The following is a 24808-nucleotide window of genomic DNA, read 5'->3' as shown; positions in this document are numbered from 1 at the left end:
AAACCCTTATTCATCCATTTTTAATTTACTATTGGAATAATCATTTTTAATTTACTATTAGAATAATCACTATAATAATTGGTCATATTTAAATGAGCACCATTACTGGTTTCTCTGGACTCTACCATTTCAATTGTTTACATTCATTCTTCATTTTTCTATTTGCTTTGACTATATATATCTTGGAGTTATGCTTGTTTTCCAACTTTGCACAACAATAATAATAAAGGATACTGTATGATAGTTTATTGTAATAAATAAATACAATTTTAAATTAAATTTCTTCAATTGAGACAACTGAGCCAAACCGAGCATACTGTGACACAATTAGTGACCTTTGCTTCCTTGTTAATCTTATCTGCAATAAAATAAATAAAGCCACGTTTGACATTTCAGGGATTGACTGTAACCAATTGCCACATATTCTCTTTCTCTTTAGAATGTTTATAAAAAAAAAAAAAAAGGAACAGGGCCGCTGCACATAGGCTAAATACATTATTTATTTTTAAAAACCATACACATTACTCGACAAGTTTCAAATGTAAATCCAATCACGATATCCATTTAAAATGCTCAAGATAAACAGACATGAAGTACTTTTATTTCCAAATGTTAAAAGATAAAAAAATAATCCATAAAACAGATGGGAAACAAAAAAAAACATTCATTCCTGCGTTTTACAGGAAGAAGCGACAGAGCAAACTCCTGGTATGGATTCCGCTTTTTGTATTTTCAAGGTTTTCCTAGCTGCTATTTTGTCATATCTGTAAAACCAAACAAGGACAACAGGCCAGCCTCCCTCTCAATGTTTATTCCACACGCCTATGGGTGAGGGTAGGGGGGGGGGGGGGGGGGCTGCAGGTAAACCATGCAGCCACCAAACCAAACCAAACAAAATACAAAAACAAACAAAAAGAGGTCTGTTCTCTCTCTCTCCCTCAAACCTATTTGCACCCTGAGATGAATGTTCCAGAACAACACATTTGCGTGGCCTCCCCGCAGTGTCAAATCCTCTGCAAGCTGTCTTATGAGCACGATGAAAGCTCAATAAATCAGTTTATCGTCATAAAAATACAAAGGTACATTTGTTGTTGTCTGTATCAAAACTCCTGCTAGGAAATAAAGTACCCTGTGCAGATAGATACCAGTGTATGCCTCATCTTTATTCTTAAAAAAAAAAAAAAAAAATAGATCCTTTTTAGTGTTTCCAGTAAATCAGGTGTCCAAAAATGGTTCCTCTCTGTGTAAGGTGGGGAAGAAAGCGGAACATTTTAGATCTGTGAAGGGGGCTGAGAAACACTAAAAATGTAAAGTACACAGATTCCAAGAACGAAAAACGACTGTAGGGTGGGTCTATATTTAGCAAGCATCCGCAGGGTTGATCAAGCTTGAACGTTGACTCGAGCCAAGGCACATTTGCTGGCTAATTTTATATCAATTGAACTCAAGTTGTGATGTTGTTCCTTTTGCGCCAATAAAAAGTGCGTCACCTTGTTCTGAATATGATTGGGAAGACGCCACGCTTGCTAAATACGAGCTCCCTTTTTTTTATGGTGAAAAGCTTTCAACATGTGGAAATCTTGGAACACAAGCTAACAGATGAAAAATGAGGATTTTTTTTTTCTCCTGGAAGGTTTTGTGCACATGGGAACTATAGAGTAAATATTTATAGCAATTTTCCAAAACACGTCATCGGGGCCGTGCCGGGCCGACCTTCTCTATACAAGACTTAGTGTTTATTGGTTTGGCTAGAAGTTTCTATGTTTATCTACAAATATATAACAAATAAAACTTGCAGGCAAAAATACTTAAGTTTCAATAGAAACACCCTTTTTTTTCCTGAAAATACAGCAGTATCTGAAATAATCTTCTCAGTTCTTTTTAAAATCTGTCCCCACTTTTTCTGCATTATACATCAGGAAGCTCTTTTGCCTACAAACAGGGGAAAAAAAGTATCTACAGACTTTGTAAACAGACCTGCTTTTTTTCCCCCTCCATAAACATAAATAAGTCAAAAATATTAACAGCCAAATGGAGCAGAAATGAGTTTTTGTGTGTGTGTGTGTGTGTGTGTGTGTGTGTGTGTGTGTGTGTGTGTGTGTGTGTGTGTGTGTGTGTGTGTGAAAGAGGGCCGAAGAGCTAAATATACAACACCATCGAGATTAAAGAGAAGCGGAAAGGTTCTGTCGTCGTCAAGCTGCGAGGATCTCCTCCTCGTATCTCAAATCATAATAATAAGAGTAGAATAAGAAGAAAAAAAAACAGGTCACTTTCAATCAAGAGTTTATGATCACGCCTTTGTCTCGACAGACAAATCAAAAGTGTGTGTATGGGGGGGAGGGGTGGGTGTAACGGGAAGGCAGCAGAGTCCTGGCGTGGTTTAAGAAGAAGAAGCGAAGAAGAAGAAGTATCCACACAAGCCGTTACATTCCTCCCAATGTTTGTCCAGCCCCGCCCAGCACAGCCACCCCAACCCCCCCGGTGTAGAAAAGTGGTAAGGTGCCTTTTGGGGAGGTGGGCGTGCTTTGCGATCAAAGAGAGGTCTCCAGGCTGTGTAAGGGGCTGCCCGGCACGGGGGTCTCGCCCGCTTTGGTGGCCTCCGGGAGGAGGTGGTTGCTGCTCTCCACAGCGTTATTGTTCTGGTTGGGGGAGGCGGGGCTTAGGGCGGGGCTGCCGGAAGGCGAGGCGGCGCTGGCCGGCGAGTGCGGCGCGGGCGAGGCGTTGCGAGGGCTGGCCGAGTTGCGCTTGGTGGGCGCCTCGTCCTCGGCGTCCGTGTCGTCTATGAGGGGGATGTGCGGCTCAGAGTCCTCTATCCGAAATTCCGGGTGGGTCATGAAGTTGTGGATGGAGGACCGCGACTCGGGCTTCCCCAGGCCCTCATAGAGGGAGATGGAGCTGCGGAATGCATTCACCACGCGAATCTGTAGGCAGTGAAGGGGGGGAAGGAACAAAGTTAGACCACAGGCGCGGTTGGTATGGCGTCGGAGGCCGAGCCGCACGTTTTATTGGGTCAACACTAGGTGGGTTTTTATTTAGTGGTCTCAACACAAGAACACTGTCAGTGAAACACGTGCAAGTGGTTCTGACACCTCACAATACGGGCCTCCAGCAGCGTTCCAATTCAAATCACACGCTTTCTCGGCTTCTCCAATCTGAGCCTCATCTCAAAATGGAGGCTTTGGCAGGAGGGCGGGCAGGCGCCCGTGTGTCGGAGCGCTTTTGGACGGGGTGAGTCGGCGGGCAAACCCAAAACGAGCGTGTTGAGTGCGTGCACGGACGCTCTGGAGAGGCCCGCTTCTGATTTATTCATCAAAATGCAAAAAAAATAATAAAAAAAGACAAAAGAGAACCAAGAGTAGAAAAGGTCAAAGGCCTAAAGGGGCATGCTTAGAGAAGAGGAGACAGGAAGGAGAGAAGAGGAGACAGGAAGGAGAGGAGATAAGACAGAAGAAAGGAGTGAGGACAGAGAGGAGAAAAGACAGAAGACCAAAGACAGACAAAAAGAGAGAAGGATGGACAAGAAACAGGAGCGAGCGGGCCGTGACTTGAGACAAATGAGTCAGTCTTATGTGTCTGTTTGTTTTTTGGCGTCCAAACAACCAAAAACAATAATTAAAAAAACAAAAAACAAAAGCTGCTGCAGCCAAGCACGTCCACAAGCGGGTTGGCTCATTAGACAAAAAAAAAAAGGCACACGAGAGCTGAGAGCGAGCCCATGCAGAGCGTGTGCTACCTTGTGCTCTAATGGCAGTAAACCTTTGAGTATAGCCCATGACACATTTCACAGAATCGAAAGAAAAACACGCAGGGGGCGGGTCAGTGGGATACCGACCGACCGATCGACACACACACACGCACGCACGCACACGGAGGACGAGGCGGACTCGCCTTGCACCTTTTTGGAAGCACCTGGAATGAAAGGTTATTGAGCACAGCTCTTCCACCTGTAGGGGAAAATTTAACAGTTGACATTCACCCCCTTTGTGTCCCATGGGATCGGCCACGCCGTTATTTAAGGTGTCCATGGGCGTATACTCAAAACATTTACCCAGCGAGGGACAAGAGCGCTGGCGACACGGACTGACTGAGGTAGGCACGACCTCAATCCGGAAGACGCCGCTGAGAAAATGCACACAGTTACACATTTCCCTCGTTATTCATCACAGTTCCCCCCCACCCATCAAAAAAAACATTCCAAGCAGAAGCCGAACAGAAGGCGACGTGATGACACAGAGAGAAAAAAAAAAAACACAGCTCCACGCCAGAAGCCACCTGGTCACATAGATAGAAACGGCATCATGTGGCATCCAAGCTTGATGACAGATGCGGGTGCCTTTTTAGTCAATAGGAAGACAGTCGAGGAAAGAGAAAGAAAAGCGAGAGAAAGAGGAGGAGGGGGAAGTTAGAAGCCAACACGTCTCATGCACGGGAGGAGAACACGCACTCACACCCCACAGCGGCAGAAGCGGAGTTGGTGGCAGCGGCGGCGCTGTTGTTGTTGTTGTTGTTGGCGGTAGTGGTAGTAGGAGGAGAAGTAGTGGAGGAGGAGGAGGAGGAGGTAAAGGCTACATGTGTAGGGCTAGAAACATTGGTTACATCGTGCTGCTGGCTGGAGTTGGAGGCCTGACGCCTCAGAGCCCCCTGAAAGGAAGTTCCGCTCTGGAACGCACTCACTACATCCATCTGCAAAGAACCACACAGCGTGACAGCAGAAAACCCACAAGGACAAAAAAAAAAAAAAAAAAAAAAGAAAGAGAGAGAGAGAGAGAGAGAGAGAGAGAAAGAGAGAAAGAGAGAAAGAGAGAAAGAGAGAAAGAGAGAAGAGAGAGAGAGAGAGAGAGAGAGAGAAGAGAGAGAGAGAGAGAGAGAGAGAGAGAGAGAGAGAGAGAGAGAGAGAGAGAGAGAGAGAGAGAGAGAGAGAGAGAGAGAGAGAGAGAGAGAAAAGGTGAAATAAGAGCAATCATCATCCTGGCCACAGATGGACCAGTGGAATATCACTTGGGGGATTTGATTTGTTAAAAGAGAGGGGAAAAAAACAGGAAAGTAGTTGGGCTTTTAAAAGGCACTGATCAGGATTTTTTGGATCAAACGGCTGCTTTCCATCCTCATCTTTCGCAAAAAGCAGTACAGTGACCCTCCGACTGTTCACCGTTTGAATTTTGCTGGAACACTCCAATGTGAAGGGGGGGGTGGGTGGACTTTGATTAGAGCAAAGTAGCGCTTTGTCGCTTTCAAGAACGGTGCGATTCTCTTATCCCAGGGGAATAGCGGGCGGTTCACTGTACATTCGCTAACAGTGCCACTGCAACACCAATGGAGAGTTAAAAGGCTTTTATGGCTTTGGATTCCCTTGTGAGTGGTGTCAGGTGGGCGGGATTCAGTCACCCCTCCCCTCCCCACTTTGAATCATTACCTGAGTCTGGATGCGATTGAGGCCGCGGAACCAAAGGATCTGGCCGCGACGGAGCTCCCGCTCAGCGTGATCGATCTCGTCCATGTCGTCCAGCTCTTCCAGCTCCTCGTCGGGGATCTCCTCCTTCTGGGTGCCGTGGCCCGCCGTTTTCAGGAACTTTAAGCGGCTAGTGGGGATCGACGAAATGACCTGGGAAACAAAAATAAAATTGACACAGAATTATTAAACTGTAGTATGCCTCTAGAAGCCGCCCTAGTCATTCTACGAGTGCAATAAATTGTCAAAATGTGAAGAAAATAAATGTATTAGTGCAATACACTAATCCCGCCACAGAAGGGCAGTGTCGAGTTGCAAATCACAGTCTTACCTGTCCCCAAAGCAGTGAGCCGAAACCCAAGAAAGTGCACCAGAGCCACTGGTCGATGGTGAGAGCCACGCAGCTGAACGGCTTCCCTCCAAACTGCACGATGACAATCTGGACGGACGAGAAGTAGGACATTAGAGGTGAGAACGAACGCCTTTGATGGAGCGCGCCGCAGTCGAGAGAGAGAATTCGCCGGTACCTGGATGATGAAGGTACCGAAGACGATGCTGCAGAAGATAAGATTGTTGAAGATGCCGTCAAAGACGTTGCGTTCGCCGTGGATCTTGCGGGCGTTGATCTCGTTGAACAGCTGCATCAGGACGAAGGTGTTGAAGACGATGGTGTAGTGTTCTGACGGCGGCGCCCGGAGCGGCACTTTCCTGCCACTGTCGATGTCGAACAAGGTCTCTCCTGCGGCGATGACGGAACGTCAAGCAAGAACGACCCCAACTGGTCAAACTCAAATATTTGCTTACCGGCGAAGAGCAGCGTGAAGATGATGACCAGCTGGTACACGCCCTGGCCCAGGATGTTCTTCATCATGGTGCGAGAGATGAGCGGCTTGTTGCGGCCGTATGGTTTCCGGAGCAGCAGGGCTTCTGTAGGTGGCTCGGTGGCCAGCGCCAGCGAGGCGAAGGTGTCCATGATCAAGTTGACCCACAACATTTGCACCGCCTTCAGCGGAGAGTCCTGCAAATCAACACAGCTGGTTTGATAACGTGTCGTATGTGATGTGCAAAAATAGGGGCGTGGCCTAGTAAATGAGTTGGGGTTGACCAATCATGTCATTTAAAAAAAAAAATCCCCCCAAATGAGCTGTTTTTAAAGAAACAGTCTGTGCCACAGCTATCATAATTAACAAACTGGAAAATGGTTTTAAAAAACAATAAACTAAAAGGAAATTTCACATTTATAAAAGCCAATTATAATTATAGAGAAAACATCCTTCTGTTTTCTTTGTCATTTTATTCAATACATGACTTTTGAGGTCGATTTTAAATGTATTTACTTTGCTCTCACTGTATGGCCCTATTCAGATAAGGGTCGTTTTAATTTATTGCACTTTACTTTTTGTGACCGTTTTTCCGCCATTTTAGACTTGACAACTACTCTATATATTAACAACAACAAAAAAACTAAAACCAATACTTAAACTAACAAACTGAAACAAAGCAAAAAAAACAAAACAGTTAGTTCTTAAAATCAATTCGACCTTGATTTGGGTGCAAAATAAACGTGAGAACATCTTGAGTGAAGTAGAAACCATATCCAGGAAAGCTAACCTGTGTGATGCAGGCGCCCGTGAACGCCACGATGACGGCCACCACGTTAACGGTCAGTTGAAATTGCAAGAACTTGGAAATGCTGTCGTACACGTTGCGCCCCCACATGACCGCCTTGACGATGCTGGAAAAGTTGTCGTCCGTCAGGATGATATCGGACGCTTCCTTGGCCACGTCAGTGCCGGCGATACCCTGCGGGAAGAGAGGGATGATTCGTGACGCCGTTGCTGGTTATTTCCACGCGGCGCGCGTTGACTCACCATGGCGAAGCCGACGTCAGCTTTCTTCAAGGCGGGACCGTCGTTGGTGCCGTCGCCCGTGACGGCCACGACTTGCCTCTGCTCAATCACGGTGCTGTCGATAATACCTAAAAGCAGTTCAAAGACGTGAGCGGAAAGCAAAAGCGGCAACTCTCCCACAAAATAAACCCACCTTTGACTAAAGTGTGCTTGTCGGTCGGGGAAGAACGAGCCAGCACTCGGAGTTTGGGCCAGATTTTGTCAATCCGCTCTTGCTCGATCTACAAATACGACAAGACTCAGCAAAAAAAAATCCGTCCGAGGGATGTGAAACTTGTGTGTTGCTTTCCCGCCCACCTCGCCCTTTTCATTGCGTATCCGTCGGTTGAACTCTTTGCCCTCTAAGCAGATGAAGTCGTCTCCGGGCTGCAGGATGCCGCACTTGCTGGCGATGGCGCGCGCCGTGTTGATGTTGTCGCCTGTCACCATCCGCACCGTGATGCCGGCTCGCTGGCACTTTCTGATGGCGTCCGGGACCTGATTAAAAAAGAATTCACTCATTAAATAACCATAAAAAAACGTGCTTTGATTTCCCTCCACTTGACTCAAAGACATTTAATTTATTTAAAAATAATTTCAGAAAAATCACAAACTTGAAAAAACGCTTTATTTTGATTCAAATCAAAGATAATTGGACCAGATTCCAGATTTCCAGACTACAGAAATCAGATAATACTAACTGTTGAGAAACTGTTGACAATTTTTCGATTATTAAAAACAATTGACTAATTTGACAATCGATTAGTTGTCGATTAATCAATGGAAGATTACTGGAGACATATAATTGTAAAGCAACAGAACCCTTACTGAAGTAAAATCTTTTGGTTACTCCTCCCATCTTTCTACCCCCACCCCAAATTACCTCAGGCCTCACGGGGTCTTCGATGCCCACCACGCAGATGCAAGTGAGCCCGGAGAGGATGTCGGTCTCATTGTCCCAGTCGGGCTCACCGTCCTTCACGGCGAAATCTCGGTACGCAAGGCAGATGGTCCTCAGTCCTTCGGAGGCCATGGGCTCAATCACTTTTTTCACCATGTCGTCTCGGTCACGCGGGCGAAACACCTTGGACTCGCCGGACGCCGTCAGGATTTTATAGCACCTGAGTGTGGAGAGCAAGAAGATTAGACAAACGCCTCGGAAAAGTGAACACAAAATAGTGTTTCGAATACAGAGCCGCACGAGCGTGACGTCACACTAAGCCCTCTGTGGGTTCAAAAGAAGCCCGATTGGTTAAGAGGCTTACGGAGTTGTTACCGGCTCATTTTCTCAGCGCCTGTTTATAAGTCGCAAAGTAAGGGATGCACTTGAACTTCTTAGCTGCTTTAAGACGCCTTTGTATATCGCTGACGGGAGCGAGCGGACCAGAACTGACGCAACCGCTCGTACTTTTTGAGGAGGATTTCCGAGGCGCCCTTGCTGAACATCCGGTAGCTGCCGTCGGCCATCTTCAGCACGGTGCTCATGGACTTGCGCACCGAGTTGAAGGTGTACACCTTGTACAGCTTCTCCTCTGGGATCTCGTTGCGAATGGTCTGGTAGTCGCGCTTCAGGTCGGTGGAAAATCCCAGCAAGGCACATTCGGTCTTGTTCCCCACTTGCCGAGGCAGGCCGCCTTCTTTCTCCGGAGGCTACGAAGGAAGACGTGAAGATGGTGAGCGAGTTCTATTGAGCCAAATTGACTCTAAATTTAAAAAAAATACACCATACCATGATCTTGGTCGTGTAAGCGCAGTTGACGGCTATCCCCAGAATGAGGAAATCCAAAACGGAGGCCGGGATGCACTCGGGTTCCGGCACGTGCTTGTAGTGTTTCTCGGCGACGTAGGCCTGCACCACCGTCATGCGGTTCATGGTGAGCGTCCCCGTCTTGTCCGAGCAGATGGCCGTGGCGTTGCCCATTGTCTCGCAGGCATCCAGGTGACGCACCAGGTTGTTGTCTTTCATCATTTTCTGTCAACGGGACGGCAGTCAACAGCTACAGACAGCTTCAAGGTAGCACGCCTTAACACCCTGGCTAGCTACTTTTAATAGGCTAAAGCTAAAGCCGGTGGCAAGGTTAAGAGATTTTTACCTTGACGGAGTACGCCAGGGAGATGGTGACCGCGAGCGGAAGGCCTTCGGGGACGGCCACCACCAGCACAGTGACGCCGATGATGAAGAATTTGACAAAGAACTGGATGTAGATAGGCGTGCAGGCCTTGACCCAGGGGAGGTTTTGGATCCAAAAGGTGTCGACCACAAAGAGGACCACCAGGATGATGACGGTGATGGCTGACATCACCAATCCTGACAGGAAGCAGAGATATCTTTTTTTTTTACTCTTTATTTCAGTTCCCCACCATGTTTGTGTCGCGTGCATGCACTTGTGGCTGACAATGAGGCGCTCTAAAGCTAATTGCACTGGATGAATGCTGATTCGAAGGAAGGCGCTCAAATTCTTAAGTGAGGGAGTTGGCGACTAATACCAGGATTCAATGTGTGCTATTTTAGCCACGCCCCCAAATATAAAGAAACATAAATGGGCCTTTATCTCCACAATGTTTTCAGCAACAAAAAAAAAACTCTCACCAGCTTTGCCGATCTGTACGGCGAGTTTGGTAAGCTTGCCCTGGAGGACAGATTTCTCTTTTTTAGGCAGGGTGGATTTCTTTTTCTCTTCCGCATCGGCTCCTTCGTCACTGTTCAGGGGCTGCATTTCCATGGCGGCGCCATCCTGCGCTTTTGCTGCAAAACCGGAGAAAACATTTGATGTCACGAAACAATCGGAGTCGTACGTCTCAACACGTCTCCGTATTCACAGCCTGCCTTCTGTTGCGGGCACGACAGACGGGAATCCCAAAGACACGCGAGCAGATCAAATATGATGGAGTAAAATCATTCGGTGTGTGGATCGGTCTTGTGTGAAAAGGGGAGGGGGGTGCTACTGCAGCTGCCGCAGACTGTGCTTGGTTCTGGACTTACATTGCCGGAGTAATCTCAGTCTAAAGGATTACGGCTGATTCCTGGCAGACAGAGGGAATCCGTGCGCCGGGGACCATCGGCGGGATTGTTTACAGACCCCGGCGCCGCACATCGGCGTCCCAGCAGAACCGCCAAGCTCGGGCCGGCAACACAACCTCATTATGAGTCTTCAAATTGGACGCGGGTTCTTCTCGGAATGGGACAAGCGTGGGAGTCGCAAGGTGGGGGCCGCAGGGAGCGACAGCGGAGGGGGAAAGCAGATGTTCCGTCCCCGGAATTGTTGCCGGGCTTTAATCTCTTTGCCACTAATCGCTGTAACTGGATTGGGTAGCACCTGCTGCCCAAAGTGCAACGTGCCAGGAGAGGAAAGGGAGGATGCCAAATGGGGTCGTGGCGAAATGCAAAAATCACTCGCATTTTCAAAAAGGAAAAAAAACAAAAACACAACAGCCAATTTACACACTGCCGTTAAATAGAAAGCTGGCCGTCGGCTAATAAATGTGGGCACTACGATTACACGCACTTTAATGGGACCACCTGCGCTTTACCCGCTATGGCCGTTTACGCCAGATTTAAAAGGCTGCAACTCGTTCCGCTGCATTCCACATCCTTGAAAATCAACGACATACAACACGACCTTTTTCCCTGAGGGTTCAACTTGAAGTCGTCACGACTAGTTAGACGCTCAAACTTGAATCATTTGGTTTATTTTTTTTGCTTCTTGTTTTAGAAAGCGGATTTAAGAGAGACAAATATTATATATTATATCATAAGATAGACAAATATTATTATATATATTTTATATATTATATATGATTATATATATTTAATATTATTTGGGAATCTGCGACTGTTACTTAAAACATTCAAAATCAGCTTACACTGCTTTCAAGGTCGATTCGCGGGGGAAAAAAAAAAAGAAAAAAAAAGAAAAGCAGGTGGCCGGTTGAGCATGCGTGTGCTCACGTTGCTCTAAATAGCAACTCACCTTTCTTCCGGTTTTCAATGGAGCCGTCCTGTTTTTTGTCTGCAAAACATAACACGGGGGAATCGGTTAAGCGGTGCATGGAAATGACCCAACCGGAAAATAAACTGGGCGATGAGGTCACGCACTTTTCTTCTGCTTCTTCTTGTCCTCTTTTTCCTTCTTTTCGTCGTCATCGTCATCGTTGTCATCCTCGTCCTCGGCGGCGCCGAGCAGCGTGAAAATAATTCCAGTTTGAGAGTTCACGCCCACCGCTGTGACCACCATTTTCCCCGAGCCCTCCATCACGTGGGTGCCTATTGGGGCGACGAGGTAGAGGAGCAAAGACGCCCACGTCAGTTTCCCAAGACGTGCACACCAAAATACAAGCCTCGCTAGATTTATTTGCCACATGAGCGGAACACTTGACGAACTTCCCTTGTGGAAAAGGCCGGATTTAAAAAAATCTAAGCAATATTCTACAAACTGTAACTGTCTGATGACTCACTTCGGCGAATTAAAAATATCACAAGGACATCCTCGTGGGCTTCATCAAGATGAAAAGTGTTACCTGATAACAGCATTAAATCTTTCTCATGTGTCTTCTTGACATGGTCCGACTCGCCCGTGAGCGAGCTCTCGTCGATCTTCAAGTCGTTGCCTTGGATGAGGAGACCATCGGCGGGCAGAAGGTCCCCTGCAAAGCCGCACCAAGAGTTCAAAGGTCAGCATTTCAATACATGAATGCAGATTGCAGTTGGGTGCATTAAAAAGGAGCAGCGGAGAGGAAAAAATAAAAGCTGGTCAGTGTTTGCACAACCCGGAAGATAAAAATGTAAATTGCCAGAACTCATAATTGTTTAAGTCGTGAAAGCGATGAAGTTTAACAATCAAGTTTAACCAGTTATATTGGGATGTTCAATACCACTATTTTGATAGCCCAATATCGGTACGAGAATTCAAATCTTGAGTAGCTACCGAAACCGATATCAAGTTCCGATACCACTAAAATTGTTGTACCTAAAATGTCCTCCTACAAACAATGAAATAGACATATATAGCACAAAATAACTTTTCTTGAAAATGGCATGAAATAAATGGCATTTTTTAATATTTGCAATTTCTAATTTCTAGTTCCTGATCGTAAAGTAACCACAAGAGGGCAGCGAGTGGCAATTACTTAAAATAAGTTTGGTGTCGGTACCGATACTCGCCCATCTCTAATCAGTATTTATTTAAAGGCCATTTCTTGTGGCTAAGTATGCATTTGTTTATTTGTGTTAAAGTGATATTGTTGCTAAATATTTGAATTTGCATCTTCACATTTTAGATTTTAGTCTATTTAATGTGGTGTTTCGAAAATTTGATGAATTTGATGTTCTTTTCCAATTACTCTTTACTTTAGTTATTTTCACGAAACATATGTATTTATTTGGATTACTTTTAACTTTTACCTGAGAAACACTCAATGGCTGAGTTCTTAATGTTAGGTTGCAAATCTGTTTTATCAAGAACATGAGCGCAATTTGAATAACTTCCTCCATATTTTAGCCAAGTCCCAAAAGGAAACCAGCCTTACCGTATTTTATTTGTGCGACGTCGCCTACGACGATCTCCGCCACGGGGATCTGGATGACCTGCCCGCCGCGGACCACGGTGAACTTCTGCTCTTGCTCGATGCGGTTCTGGAGCCCGCGGAACTGCTTCTCTTTGCTCCAGTCGTTGAACGCCGTCACCACCACCACGCAGATGACCGACAGCAGGATGGCGGCTCCCTCGATCCAGCCCGCCTCCGCCTCGTGCTCGTCCTCCCCGCCGCCGGCGGCCTTCCCGCAGTCTACGGAGAAGAATAAACGCTTAACGGTCAGGCGAGTCAACTCTATAAATAAATCTGGCTGTAAACAAACAAAAGACTTATGTTGTCTTGTACAATGATGACAAAAGCGGCCGTGATGATAACCAACCTACCTTCTCTTTCGGCATCTTGAGGTCTATAAAAAGAAAGGCCAAGTGAAATTATGGCTGCCACTTCCAGGATAATCAGCGTGACATCCTGCAGCGCCTCCCACACTAATTGCAAGAATGTTTTGGGCTTTTTGGGCGGTATCAAATTTTGCCCAAACACTGTTTTCCGTTTCTCGATGTCTGCCGGCTGCCCACTTAGACCTGGAAAGAGAGCGAGAACGGAGGGAAAGAGATTTTAAATCAATGTGTCATGCTTCGTCTTTTGTGAGAGTGTGGAAAAAAAATGATCTTAAATATTCCTAACAAGGAGTCATCTAGTCTGACAACAGATGGATGCGGGACTGTTTGGGCTAAAAGTCCCTACGAATTATCTGCATCAGCCGCTCAGAAAGGACACATAGTGGGGGTGGGGGGGCTTTGACAATAGCGGCACACTCAAGAGAATAGACGTCAAATACAACAAAGGTGTGAGCGTATGCATTCCACATACATGCAAAAAGGGGCCCTCACACAGTTGATGATTGTTGGAACTATTTAAAAGAATAATGACTCGTGAAGTCTAGCAATAGATCGCTCGATATTTTCAAATGAAGCTCTTAAATCCTTTTGGAAGTGTAGTGCTTCACATAGTTGACTTGCGATCAATACGCTTTTCAATATAGTGATGGCCAATTCTGTCAGAGTGCTAGGTTGTTTTTGGATCCATTCCAGTAACCTGGTCGTAAATGCTACATTACAAGTAGAGATGTTCGATAATACTTTTTTTTTTACTCAGACCGATACCAATATGAGTAGTCACCGATATCAAGTGCCGATACCACTCGTATTTTGTTGCATAAAATCCCCCCCCTCCAAAAAAACAATGTCAGATAATTTTATAAGCTTTTTATTATTTGAATTTCTAGCTCATGATTGTAAAAATGACCACAGAGGGCAGTGTTACTGGTATCGAGTTGATCACTGCTGGGAGCACCGATACCTTGAAATAAGCCTGGTATCGGCACCTGGTATCGCCCATTCCGAATTACAAGACACATAAAAATGGCAGATATAAATAAATGGTATACTGCAGTTGCCTTCAAATTTTTTTAGAACATTTTTCAAACTTGAATATTTGAATTGAATCATTCCTTAAGTTAGCTTATTTTGCTATACATGCAGTATGACTCATTGTGGCTTACAATACATTTAAACCTATCTTTTATTTTTAAGGCATCAGTATACATGTGAAAACACAACCAGATCCTTTCGCCCGAGGTCCGTTAGTTGGTAGGGAGCCGGAAGAGTGAGTCACCGGCACCAGCGGCGCGGTCGACAAGCTGCGGGCTTTACGGGGCAATAATTGCCCGTCGCGGTTCCCTTGCCACCTCATAGCGTCTGCTTTGATTCCTTAAGACACTAATGAAAAGATGCTGACAGCTACAGGCCCGCTTCAATTTTATGCCACATTTTCCCTCGCTGCTTGGCCGCAATAAAGATAAGTGATAGAGCAGTCAGCACCTCATCCTCGCCGACCGACGGGACCACGGGCCGGGTCAAGCGGCTAATCATTAACCGTTTCATTTGTAGCGCTTGTCCCTGGCTGACCCCGTTACTGTCAACCTGACTGCCGGCGAGGAGGTCAAGGTGAGGATCGGCCTCGTTGCGATCCATTAAAACATGGTTGCGGTTTGGCTTTTTCACTCCCTCCAGATTGAAGACTGTGTCAACAGGAGAGCAAATACGATTAATGGGCAAAAATGAAGTTGGAGCAGGAATCCCCGCTGCCTTTTATCACGCAGCTAAACATACTGACCCACAAGAGTCCAAATGTGCTGACCAATCAGCATTGCAACAAAAGCTTCGCTGTGGCAAAGAGCAACATCTGACACAATGAGGCCGATTTGTGAACAGCATTCCGACGACAGAATCCTTCTTGGTGCTTACGCAGCCCTGCCGGGGGGGGGGGGGGGGGGGGGCAGTGTCCCAAAATCCAAATATTCTACATCGATGCTGGAAATTAAACAAATGAAAAGGTGAAACAAATAAATACGCGTTGAAAATAACATGGAAGTGGAGAAGGCCGTGTGAGTTTCATTACACGGAGGATTCAGGAGGCGTCCGTCGCATTAGTGACCCGGAATGTAAACACCACGCTTCGCTGAAGTGACTGATGGCTACCGTTCTACATGACAGCCGCTGCTTTGACATCTAAGGACATCTGAAGTGGCTGCACTTTGCCTGCCGACGCGGCGACCCTAAGATGTGACATTCAAAGTGGAGGGAAAGTGCTGAAAGGACTGCACGATATGTGTTAAAACGCCGCGCGGTCCGACGGGACCGAAAATAGACTTGACGGTCTTTACAGCTCAGGCCCGTGTATCATTCGCGCGTCCCCCATCGTGACGCATCGCTCTGCTCAAACACGTCCACTCGCCGAGCCCACCCGAGTATAAAGCTGAGTATTATCGATGACCGAACGCGCGTGACACGCAAGCAAACGGCTCCAGTCGCCGTGGGTGGAAGCGAAGGCAGGAGTGGCACACGCGCTGTAGCAACAGGAAAAGTTGAGTACGACTTGACTGGGTGAGGAAAATGAGCTTGGAAATGTGGAGGATTAGGGAGGGATTGGTTAAAGAGGGTTTTAGACCTAACCGTTCGACTAATTAGAAATCCCTTTTCAATTGTCAAGCTGCTGTAATCCCGTGCCGATGACGAATGAGCTCATAGCCGCTGTTAAATATCAAAGCGTGTTCGTCGTCGTTGCCGTGGTGGCGCGACATCCGACTCGAGTGGCGAAAGTATGACGGGACTCTTGAAAGCTTCCCGTGACACGGTCACGTACGTGTTAGAACAACTGGCACGTCAAGCGAAGGCTTCTCAGCTATTCCCCCGTCACCGCTGCCACGACAGCGCGCTGGCAGTCGGGCGGGGAGGGCAGGAGATGGCACGGCGCACCTCGCGCAATCATCACGTCGTTAAGGTAATGATTCTGGCAGCGAGCTGCGGCGTGATTCGTGCTGCCATGCAGCGGGGTATTTACGGCATTCCCTCTGGCGAGATGAAGCCCGGGGAGGTTTTTATTTATTTATTTTTCACTCTCCCCTCTCTCTTTGAGACTTTGCGTAGAGAGGAGGACAGTCGCTGCGACAGTGAGTATGCGGTGCCGTTTTAATCTGGGATCAAACTGAAAATCCTCTCCCATAAGAGTTCAGTCAAGGTCATCCTGGCGATTAGGCAGACTGTCTATAGAGAGATGCTGAAACAGAGTATGGGGAATAAAAGAGAGGGGGTGGGAGTCTGTGCTGTCAACCAGCGAAGCTCCAATGTCGCCAAACATCTCATTTTCACAAAAGCCGGATGGTGATCAACACGGTGATGACAGAATAATTCAGGCTCGCTTCACCGAAGTTGAACTCGCTCCTTCCGCAATTACCCGTCAGGCCCGAAAACCCCCCTGATTGCCTGCCAGCCCACGTGTTCGACAAAAACCTGGCACGGGCCCGGTCCTGCGCCCGGGCGGACAGCTGGTTCGTCTGAGACGCCCGTGACAGAGACGCAGAGGTGAAACAGGAGAGAGGACACGGACAGGCACTGAAATAGAGCTGGAGTGGCCCCGGCCACCTGTCCGACACGAGTTTTCCAAGGAAGTGATGTCAAGGTGGTCAATGCCATGCGCAACTTCGGCTTCAAAAGTATGCTCCTGAGAAATAAGCGTTCTGTGGGCTTAACGCTGAATGGAATGAAAATTGACCTCACAATGCAGCGGAAGACAATTTTCAAAGTGGAAAGGTTGCGACTTTGTAAAAAAAAAAAGTAAAAAAAAAAAAAAGACCCTTCTCATGGGTCGGCCATTTTGCCACTTGCTGTTGACTAAAAATGACATCACAGTGGCGCAGGACTCCAGTAACGACCATTCACAGCTCAGCTGGCAAATGTCACATGACCAAACAGGTGAGCAGTGATTGGTTATTTGACCCCTACCAACTGTGATGTCATATTCAGTCGACAGCAGACGAAACAGTAATAAAACGTAATTAAGTCAGATTGCAATCTTATGATTTACTGACTTATGTTGATATTAAACTTTTGTGACATTGTTCTAATGAAAGATGAAAGACTGAACGTCGAAGTAAACTGTAATTGAAGTAACTGTCGTTCAAACAAAGTCATCCTTTAGTTGCCTTTATCTTAGCGGCAGCCAGACTTATAAGACCAAAAATCTGATTATGGTAATAAATTGTGTTTGTTAAAAACTACAGGGAAAGAGGACCTTGACAAAAATACTCCCGAATCAAAATAAACGGAATTAGATTCTTTTGTAGCAAAACTAAAGTGAGGTGAAGGGTTACTTTACCGTCCGTGGGTGAGGTTTTTAATCGGCTGCAGAGTCCGTGAACGTCTCCGTAACATTCCCCTATTTTGCTCAGGCCCTCCGCGCCTCGCAGTTCCATGAGGGAGCGCAGTTCTTTGAGCGTGCAGCCAAAGTCGCCATCGTGGTTGGCCTCCACGATGGAGTTCTTCACTCCGCTGTACGAGTTGTTCGCCATTGTCTCGCTATATCGCCCACTCGGGGGTTAACCGTAGAGGGGAAGGGGGTCCCGGAAGAGCTTAAATCCCCACGAGTGTACGTGCGGCGGTAGCTCCCATAAAAAAGGCGACAGGGCCGTCAGACGTAGCTGGAGTCATGCTTCTACAAAGCCAGCCATGGAGCCTCGGAGACTCGGGTCTTCTTCCTGGCCTCTCATGGCAACGGAGGGAAACTCGCAGAGCCGGAGATCAGCATGCAGTCAGATCTGGGAAGGGACAAGAGCAAACAAGATGTCAAGGAACCATTCGGTGACAGGCTTTGAAAATCACGGGACATTTCAGTTGGAAACTTCCCACGAAGATTAGCAATTACCGTATTTTTTAGACTGTAAGGCTCACTAAAAATCCTAAAAGTGCACCTTGAAATCAGGTGCGCCTTGGGTATGGATGATGATTATAAGATTTTGCTATTCATGATTTGACATTAATTTGTAAAATCACCAGGAATTTACAATGCGTTGTTCTTCATGGAGGATAAAGAACACAGAACGTGTGTAAATATCATGTACAATAAAATATATATCATATATATATATTGTCGGTGTTCTGTGCGTTGCATCACCTTTAGTGTTCACATATTTGTTGCTTAAAAGATAATTTGGAATATTTGGAAAATTTCCAACCCTATGGAATCGTATTCAGAGCTGGTGCATGACCGAGCATTTTTTTTATCCAAACGTGTCCGCACGGCCCGTACTCTGGGAGCTGGTATCGACTGAATGATTACTCCAGGAAAAGCCTGGCGTTAAATCTAATTAAGACTATCTGCGGCATTGGGGAGCTCCGTAGTGGCGCACTGTGGCGGGGCGGTCAGTGGCGAGCCGGGTTGACTCGGGAAAAATTTATGGATTCCTCTTGCAGAAACATTTATGCTATGCTCATCTAATCGGGGCTCCTCTAATCTCTGAAATAGGTGTCGAGATAACAAAGCAAGAGGTCGTGGTTTATCTCCGTCTCCAAATATGTCCCATGGGACAGCGATGCGACACAATAGATAAACGGAGACCGCAACCGTAGGCGTGTGTCTATGCTGTCTCGTAATACTTAGATGAAATTAGATGGCTTAGCTTGTAGATAAATACACAAAGTTTAATCAGTGTTTGTTTAGTGTGCCAATTTTAAAGTGAAATCCAACATGGTGTGATAAAAAAAAAATGAAAAAAAAAACAGCTTGAAGCAAAAACGCTTTGCTTCTTATTTGGAGAAACTGGGCGAGTGAGAAAGCCGGAGCAGGTGCACAGGATAAATTTTATTGCGCACCTGTACTCGTACTCTGGGTCCGATACTAAGACACCAATACTAGCATGACATCATTTCTGGGCAGCTGGACTAAGCGTCGTGTTACGTCGTTTGCTTTAATGTTCAGACCGCAACGCTGCATAGCGGAATGCTTTGTGCTATTTTTAAGAGAAATTTGAGGCAAATATATATTTTCAGTGCTAATTGCTAATAGCTTACACGCTTAAAAAAATCTTAGCGAATGGATTCACGGCGCGGGGCGGTTGAGTGACAGCGACTGAGGTTAACCCTTTGTGGAATAAACGGGGACAATTAGCTGAAACCACCGCCGGCGTCTAATCGACAAAGACCCGCCCCCACTCCATCCCCATTAGCACGCACACCTCCGTTAGCCAACCACATGGCACGAGCGGAGAGAAATTCAAGGGATCCCTCCGCAATGGAGCCGCCTAGCACGAGGGGGGTATTTTTAGCTTTCCCCCGGGCTGCCCCTCCCCCTCGCCGCTAGCATGCCGCCGAACTGGGTCAGGCCATGTAAATGTGGAGGGTACAAAGCAGTGACGCTCGGCTCGAATCTCTGGCGGTTGAGAGCTACTTGAGAGACCCCTTCAACGCCGTCGGACGTATCGGCAAGTCAACGAGAGCTTTCTGTCGTTGACACAAATAGAAACGGAATAAGCATAAGTCAAACATAAGCACTTCCTTAGCTACCAGTTTCCTTGTTTTTATTTTTAAAAAGACACAGGAAGAGGATCTTGCAAAAAAATAAAAAATAACCACATACTAAATTGCAGTTAGATTAGACGTCAAAATTGTTCACGCCTATGAAAAACAATTTTAGGGATAGACTGTTTTAGGAACCTTTCAGCACTCTGTATCCTTTCTAAATGTCCTGAAGGCATGCATACGACGTATATTAAGTGCAAAAATGTTACACCGCCAAAATATTATGTGGTGGCAGCTGCAGGCTCGATGCGTGTTTCAAGAAAGAGGCCTTTGAAGATGAGACACGTGCCGTGTTCTTTGTAATGCGTCACTTCACGCAGCACAGCGACACTTCCACCACCGACGGACGATAAGTGCCAATGAAGGGTGATCAGCATTGTGCCACAAGTGACTGACATTGTCTGAATAAGATAATGCAAAGATACAAACAGGTTATATCATATGTCTGCATACATCAAATATTTCTACAATTTAGTATTTTACCGATTATCCCATCAATTGATCGGGTAATCGGAATTGTTTCCTTTGTTGTTTGACTTTGTCCCAATCAATAAAACTACTCAAATATGATTGACTGTGCATTGCTATGATATTACCCCAAGGTGTCAAAATAACAACACAACAATCGAGGTATATTACTTAATTGTTGTTTGGTTGTTGTTTTTTAATCACTAATCAATACTAAAGAAACTAATTGGGCAAAGAATGGTTTTGCAATACATGTCAATGCAAAATAAACATTTATCTTATGATGCAATGGAGCAATCGATGAAAATTGATTTGAAAAAAAATTCAATACTGACAACCTATGACCTTTTCCATCACAATGCTGTTCTATCTGAACGGCACCGGCACAAATACACAAACACCGCCTGTGTGAAATTATATCACACAACTTCAATTTTGCGCCACATTCTTGCTGTCCATAAAGAATTTCCTCTAATGAACACTAATGCTGACATCGTCACGCATCTCATTATCTGAATGAAGGACAGCGGTGTTGTTGTGTGGAAGCAAATCGTTAGCCTAGCTTAGTATTTCTTTTTTTTTAACTTAATGTCACAGTTCCAGTAAAATATAAATAAATCAAACGTGAATTGCGGCAACTGGAGTCTTATTGGTTTTTTGTCTGAATTTTCTTGTTTCCCCCCCCGAAAAAAAAAAAATTACTTGGTTAATCATGCTACCGGGCTAACATAAAACACTACAGCACACATGTAGGAAAAGGTCCCTATTGATGATGCGAAATGTTATTTTTGGAGAGCGGAACCGCTTTGTGAGTGTCATACCAGGCGGCTCGAAGCGGGGTTTCACTTCCACGGGCTGCGACTGGATCGCACAGTACAAAGAGAACAGAGCGTCTTTTGACATCATCGGAGAAATTGGCACAAGTGTGCCGCGTTACACCCCCCCCCTCCCAACACACACACACACTCATATAAAATGTGACAAGTCTGGATTACAAATGTAAGCAGGGAACGTGATCCCGACGTGGCCGAGGAGCATCGAATGACACAAGGGGCACGTCCCGCAACGAGTGGAACCACAGTCGGACGAGGCAGCTGAAGAAGACGCAACCGTGGAAAATGAAAAGACTTCTTTTTTTTTTTTTTCTCAATCTTGAGTGACTCTAATGGTCCAAAGGCTTCGGGCAGAGTAACACAATGTGTTGACTGTTGGTTTACATAAATCATTAAACACGCTCTGTGGCTCCACAGTAAGGTTGCATAATAGATCGAAAAAATATCGATATTACAATATTCACAACTCGATTTTCGGAAAATGGACACTTCTTAACCTTACTTCAGTCAAGTAATACATTTGATTTCAAAGTCATTATTTTAAACTAGCATTTTGTACTCACACCAAATTGCAACATTTTTCTTAGAATACGACTTTTCTCTTAATATTATTCAAGAAAACATTAAAGACCTGAGCTCAGCTCACCATTCTCAACATATTCTTTGTAAGATTGCAACATTTGCACTGCAGTTTTCTTCCCGACATTGTGACAGCGAACATTGGTCACAATACAACAGCGCTTGTTCAGCAAAGTGCTTAGCTGTCATCACATGACGCAAAGCCCAAAGATGACTGGACCAGTGGCCTACCTTGCATCATCTTGAAAGGTTTATCATGCGCTTTGATAAAAAAAAAAAAAAAAAAATGCAACTGCGCTCAGCTGCAGTAGCATCAGTAGCAGAGCCCTGCAGCATTTAATTGGATAAGCGGTGATCCCTTCATCCCCACACCGAAAAGGGGCTCTGCGGCTGCAGCTCATGTGAACCTGGAGGCTTGCAGGTAACGTGGGGGAATGCAAAAAGCATCTATCACGGTCAATTGGTGAAGTGAGTAATGAGGATGCAGTGGTCGCTGTGTGGGGAGAGAGGGGGGGGGTCTTTGGGAATAAGGAGGTTTCTCTTAGTAATTCCACGCTTATTCATGATATTCAAGAATCATAACCGGTTTGACACTGCAGGTGGTAGATTCGGTGGTCTCCATGGTGGGATCAATGCCAGTGAATAAATGGAAAGTAGTAATAACCAATGGTGTTGTTTTAAATGCAGCCAACTTTTCCCGTAGCGTCATTTGACGTGCACGTTGACGCATTCTTGCATGCAACTCCCGTCATCTCGAGAGAGATGCCGTCAACCAAGAAAAAAAAAATTCAATCAATATTTCATTTTAATAGCCCATCGCTTCCCACGCTAACGCGCAGTTAGCCTCTTAGCTCCCAGGCGTTAGCCAATGCTGATCGATGAGTCCAAAAAAAAGCGACTTTGTTAAACATTTGACAGCTCCATGTAAGTTAACCCCGGGCGGGGAAGACAAACGAGGAAGGCGGGACGGAGATTTTTGCAGCATCCCGATGGAGAACCCACCCGGGGCTTCTGGAGATGAGCCGCACCAATGTCGGTGCCTCTCCTCCCGGATAGAAGGTTAGCCACGTTAGCTTGCCGTGGAAGCTAACCGCCGCCGTACGGCGGCGGCGGCTCGGGCTGGTTGGACGTTGCTTGCAAAACGGAGGCACTTCACCGCTTCAGGCTTCCGCGACAGACAGCGCTCTGAAGCAGCCCTATGCGGCTGTAAGCGTGCGGCATTTTACTCCGAGAAGAGCCGGTAAGGACAAGCAAAAATTACTTACTCCGTTCTCCGAAGAGCACCCTGCGTCCCTCTCTCACTCCCTCAGTCTCAACGACTCCGAAGCTCGGTACCCTGGACTGAGGTACATGCCCCGCCCACCGTGACGTCACAGCCTCGACCAAAGAGTACGTGCAGCGTAGCGAAGTGATAAGATGCTTCCTCACCTTTGGCAGCTTGTAAAGGCTAGTAAAATCGCGTTTCACAGAAGTTATAATTGATGGTGCAATATTTGAATATCACAATGTTGTTACCAATATGTGTTTAAAATTCGATTGTGGCACTCTTAACTCTAGTTTGGTTAACTAACAGTTAGTGGGGCCCTTGCCTTTGGTATATGGGGGCTCGGTGGGGACTTTCCATCAGTGTAAATCCCAAGGGCAGGGTGCCAGATTTGGCCCACCACATGTTTTTTTTTTTTTTGTGGCCCGTGAAAGCAAATTCTGGAAATGGACATCATGTGCTAAAATACTACAATCAGAAAATAGAAAAGCAATTTTGTTACCAATCCCTTTTATAAAATACATATATTATTAGAATATTTTTTACTGACCTTTGATTCCAAAAATAGTTATTCATCACTTTGTTGCATACAGTACGTGTAATATAAGGCAATTTTGGTTTCACAGTCACAACAGCCATCCAAAGGAAAGTAACTACAATGTGGCTCACAACAACAATGAACCTCTATGAACATCAATCAAGAACCATCAATACTTTACAAAAATACAATATAACAGAACACAGCTGTGCCATTGCATCATCTGAAGCAGTTCTAAATTCAGATTAGAAGTAACATGGTAATAACAAGCATGCAAATATTCTGCGAATATTTGTCCTCATATTAACTGTTTTTGCCTTGAATAACGAGAAAAAAATGCTTATGAATTTTACATCTTATTAGTTCAAGAACCCCCCGTTACTAATATAATTTGATTTACATTGTTCAGTAATACAGATTGTGAAGGCCCTGGGCAGATTAGATAGACATGGCTGATTGAACCGACTTAATTACATTAGAAACAGAACAAATAGTTAAATTCATGTTGTAAATGCAGGCCTTTGCTCTTATACTGATCTCAACATGTTATTCCAATTATTTGGTGGGGTATTAACAAAAAAACCTCAGTTAAAAAGCACATCACATTCCATGTTTGACGTTTACTTTAGTGGAACTCACGTGTAAACGAAAGTGGAAGTGCTTGTGGGGGTTTCTCTTGCATCCCTGTGTTGCCTTTTTCCACAACTCCACCAGGGACATGTGATGCGCGTCAAAAGAGGGCGGGCCCCAGTCCGCTGGTGTGAATTCCCATTGGCTCAAACCGCATATCAGTCGCCTATGGAAACGGTTACGTCATGACCCCCCCCCCCCCCAATCCCTTTCTCGTAGTCCCGCTTTGCTCTCGTCTCTGTATAATAACGGAATTATTCAAGAGTTCCCACCAGCCTATGATGCAGCATACGCAAAGTACTTACCGTCGCCTTAGTGTGCCGCATCTTTTTTTTCTCTCCTTTTCAAGACATCACCAAGTGACTCCACCTAGGCCACTCTAAACTCGTCCCCTTTCTTGCCACTAATGTAACCTGACGTCATTCTTTCCATGACGTCGGGCCTTTTTTTCTCTTCTTCGCCTTCAATGCCTGTAGTCATTGTGCATTGGAGAATTATGTCAAATCCCATCAAGTACATTTGCAGGGACGGTGAACCCTCAACGAACAATTCGGTAAAGATGCATGCATAAAAGGAAGCAAATGAAAGCTTAAACACAGTCATTAACTTTGGGCTGATAAACAGAGAGCAGTCAAACCTCAGTGTGTAATAATACACTTGCTGTCTCGACATAATGGGACTTATCGTTAACGCCTATGCATTCAGCACACAC

General features: G+C 45.7%; 1 protein-coding gene across 3 annotated transcripts; it reads right to left on the bottom strand.

Annotated features, from left to right (window-relative positions):
• Positions 1 to 579: 579 nt before the first annotated feature.
• atp2b1a (ATPase plasma membrane Ca2+ transporting 1a) lies at positions 580 to 23024 on the bottom strand. Of its 3 annotated transcripts, none has more exons than XM_085902031.1 (22): positions 22930 to 23024; positions 17587 to 18025; positions 13254 to 13451; positions 12865 to 13122; positions 11857 to 11982; positions 11435 to 11602; positions 11310 to 11348; positions 9929 to 10084; positions 9432 to 9646; positions 9068 to 9310; positions 8747 to 8988; positions 8222 to 8459; positions 7657 to 7836; positions 7493 to 7580; positions 7321 to 7427; positions 7061 to 7252; positions 6254 to 6467; positions 5977 to 6188; positions 5781 to 5888; positions 5414 to 5602; positions 4597 to 4683; positions 580 to 2921 (listed from the first exon to the last, which is right to left on the bottom strand). In XM_085902031.1, the coding sequence occupies exons 2-22, from the start codon at positions 17777 to 17779 to the stop codon at positions 2532 to 2534; spliced, it is 3843 nt and encodes a 1280-aa protein (XP_085758157.1). In that variant the 5' UTR covers positions 17780 to 18025; positions 22930 to 23024; the 3' UTR covers positions 580 to 2531. The 3 variants fall into 3 exon arrangements, with proteins under 3 accessions (XP_085758157.1, XP_085758155.1, XP_085758156.1); XM_085902030.1 differs by having other exon boundaries at positions 2731 to 2921; positions 4449 to 4683; XM_085902029.1 differs by lacking the exon at positions 4597 to 4683.
• Positions 23025 to 24808: the final 1784 nt, after the last annotated feature.

This window comes from Syngnathus leptorhynchus, chromosome 21 (assembly GCF_054491065.1).
Source record: "Syngnathus leptorhynchus isolate UIUO chromosome 21, UIUO_Slep, whole genome shotgun sequence".
Taxonomy (NCBI): Eukaryota; Metazoa; Chordata; class Actinopteri; order Syngnathiformes; family Syngnathidae; genus Syngnathus; species Syngnathus leptorhynchus.
This window is presented reverse-complemented; position numbering and strand designations above follow the sequence as displayed.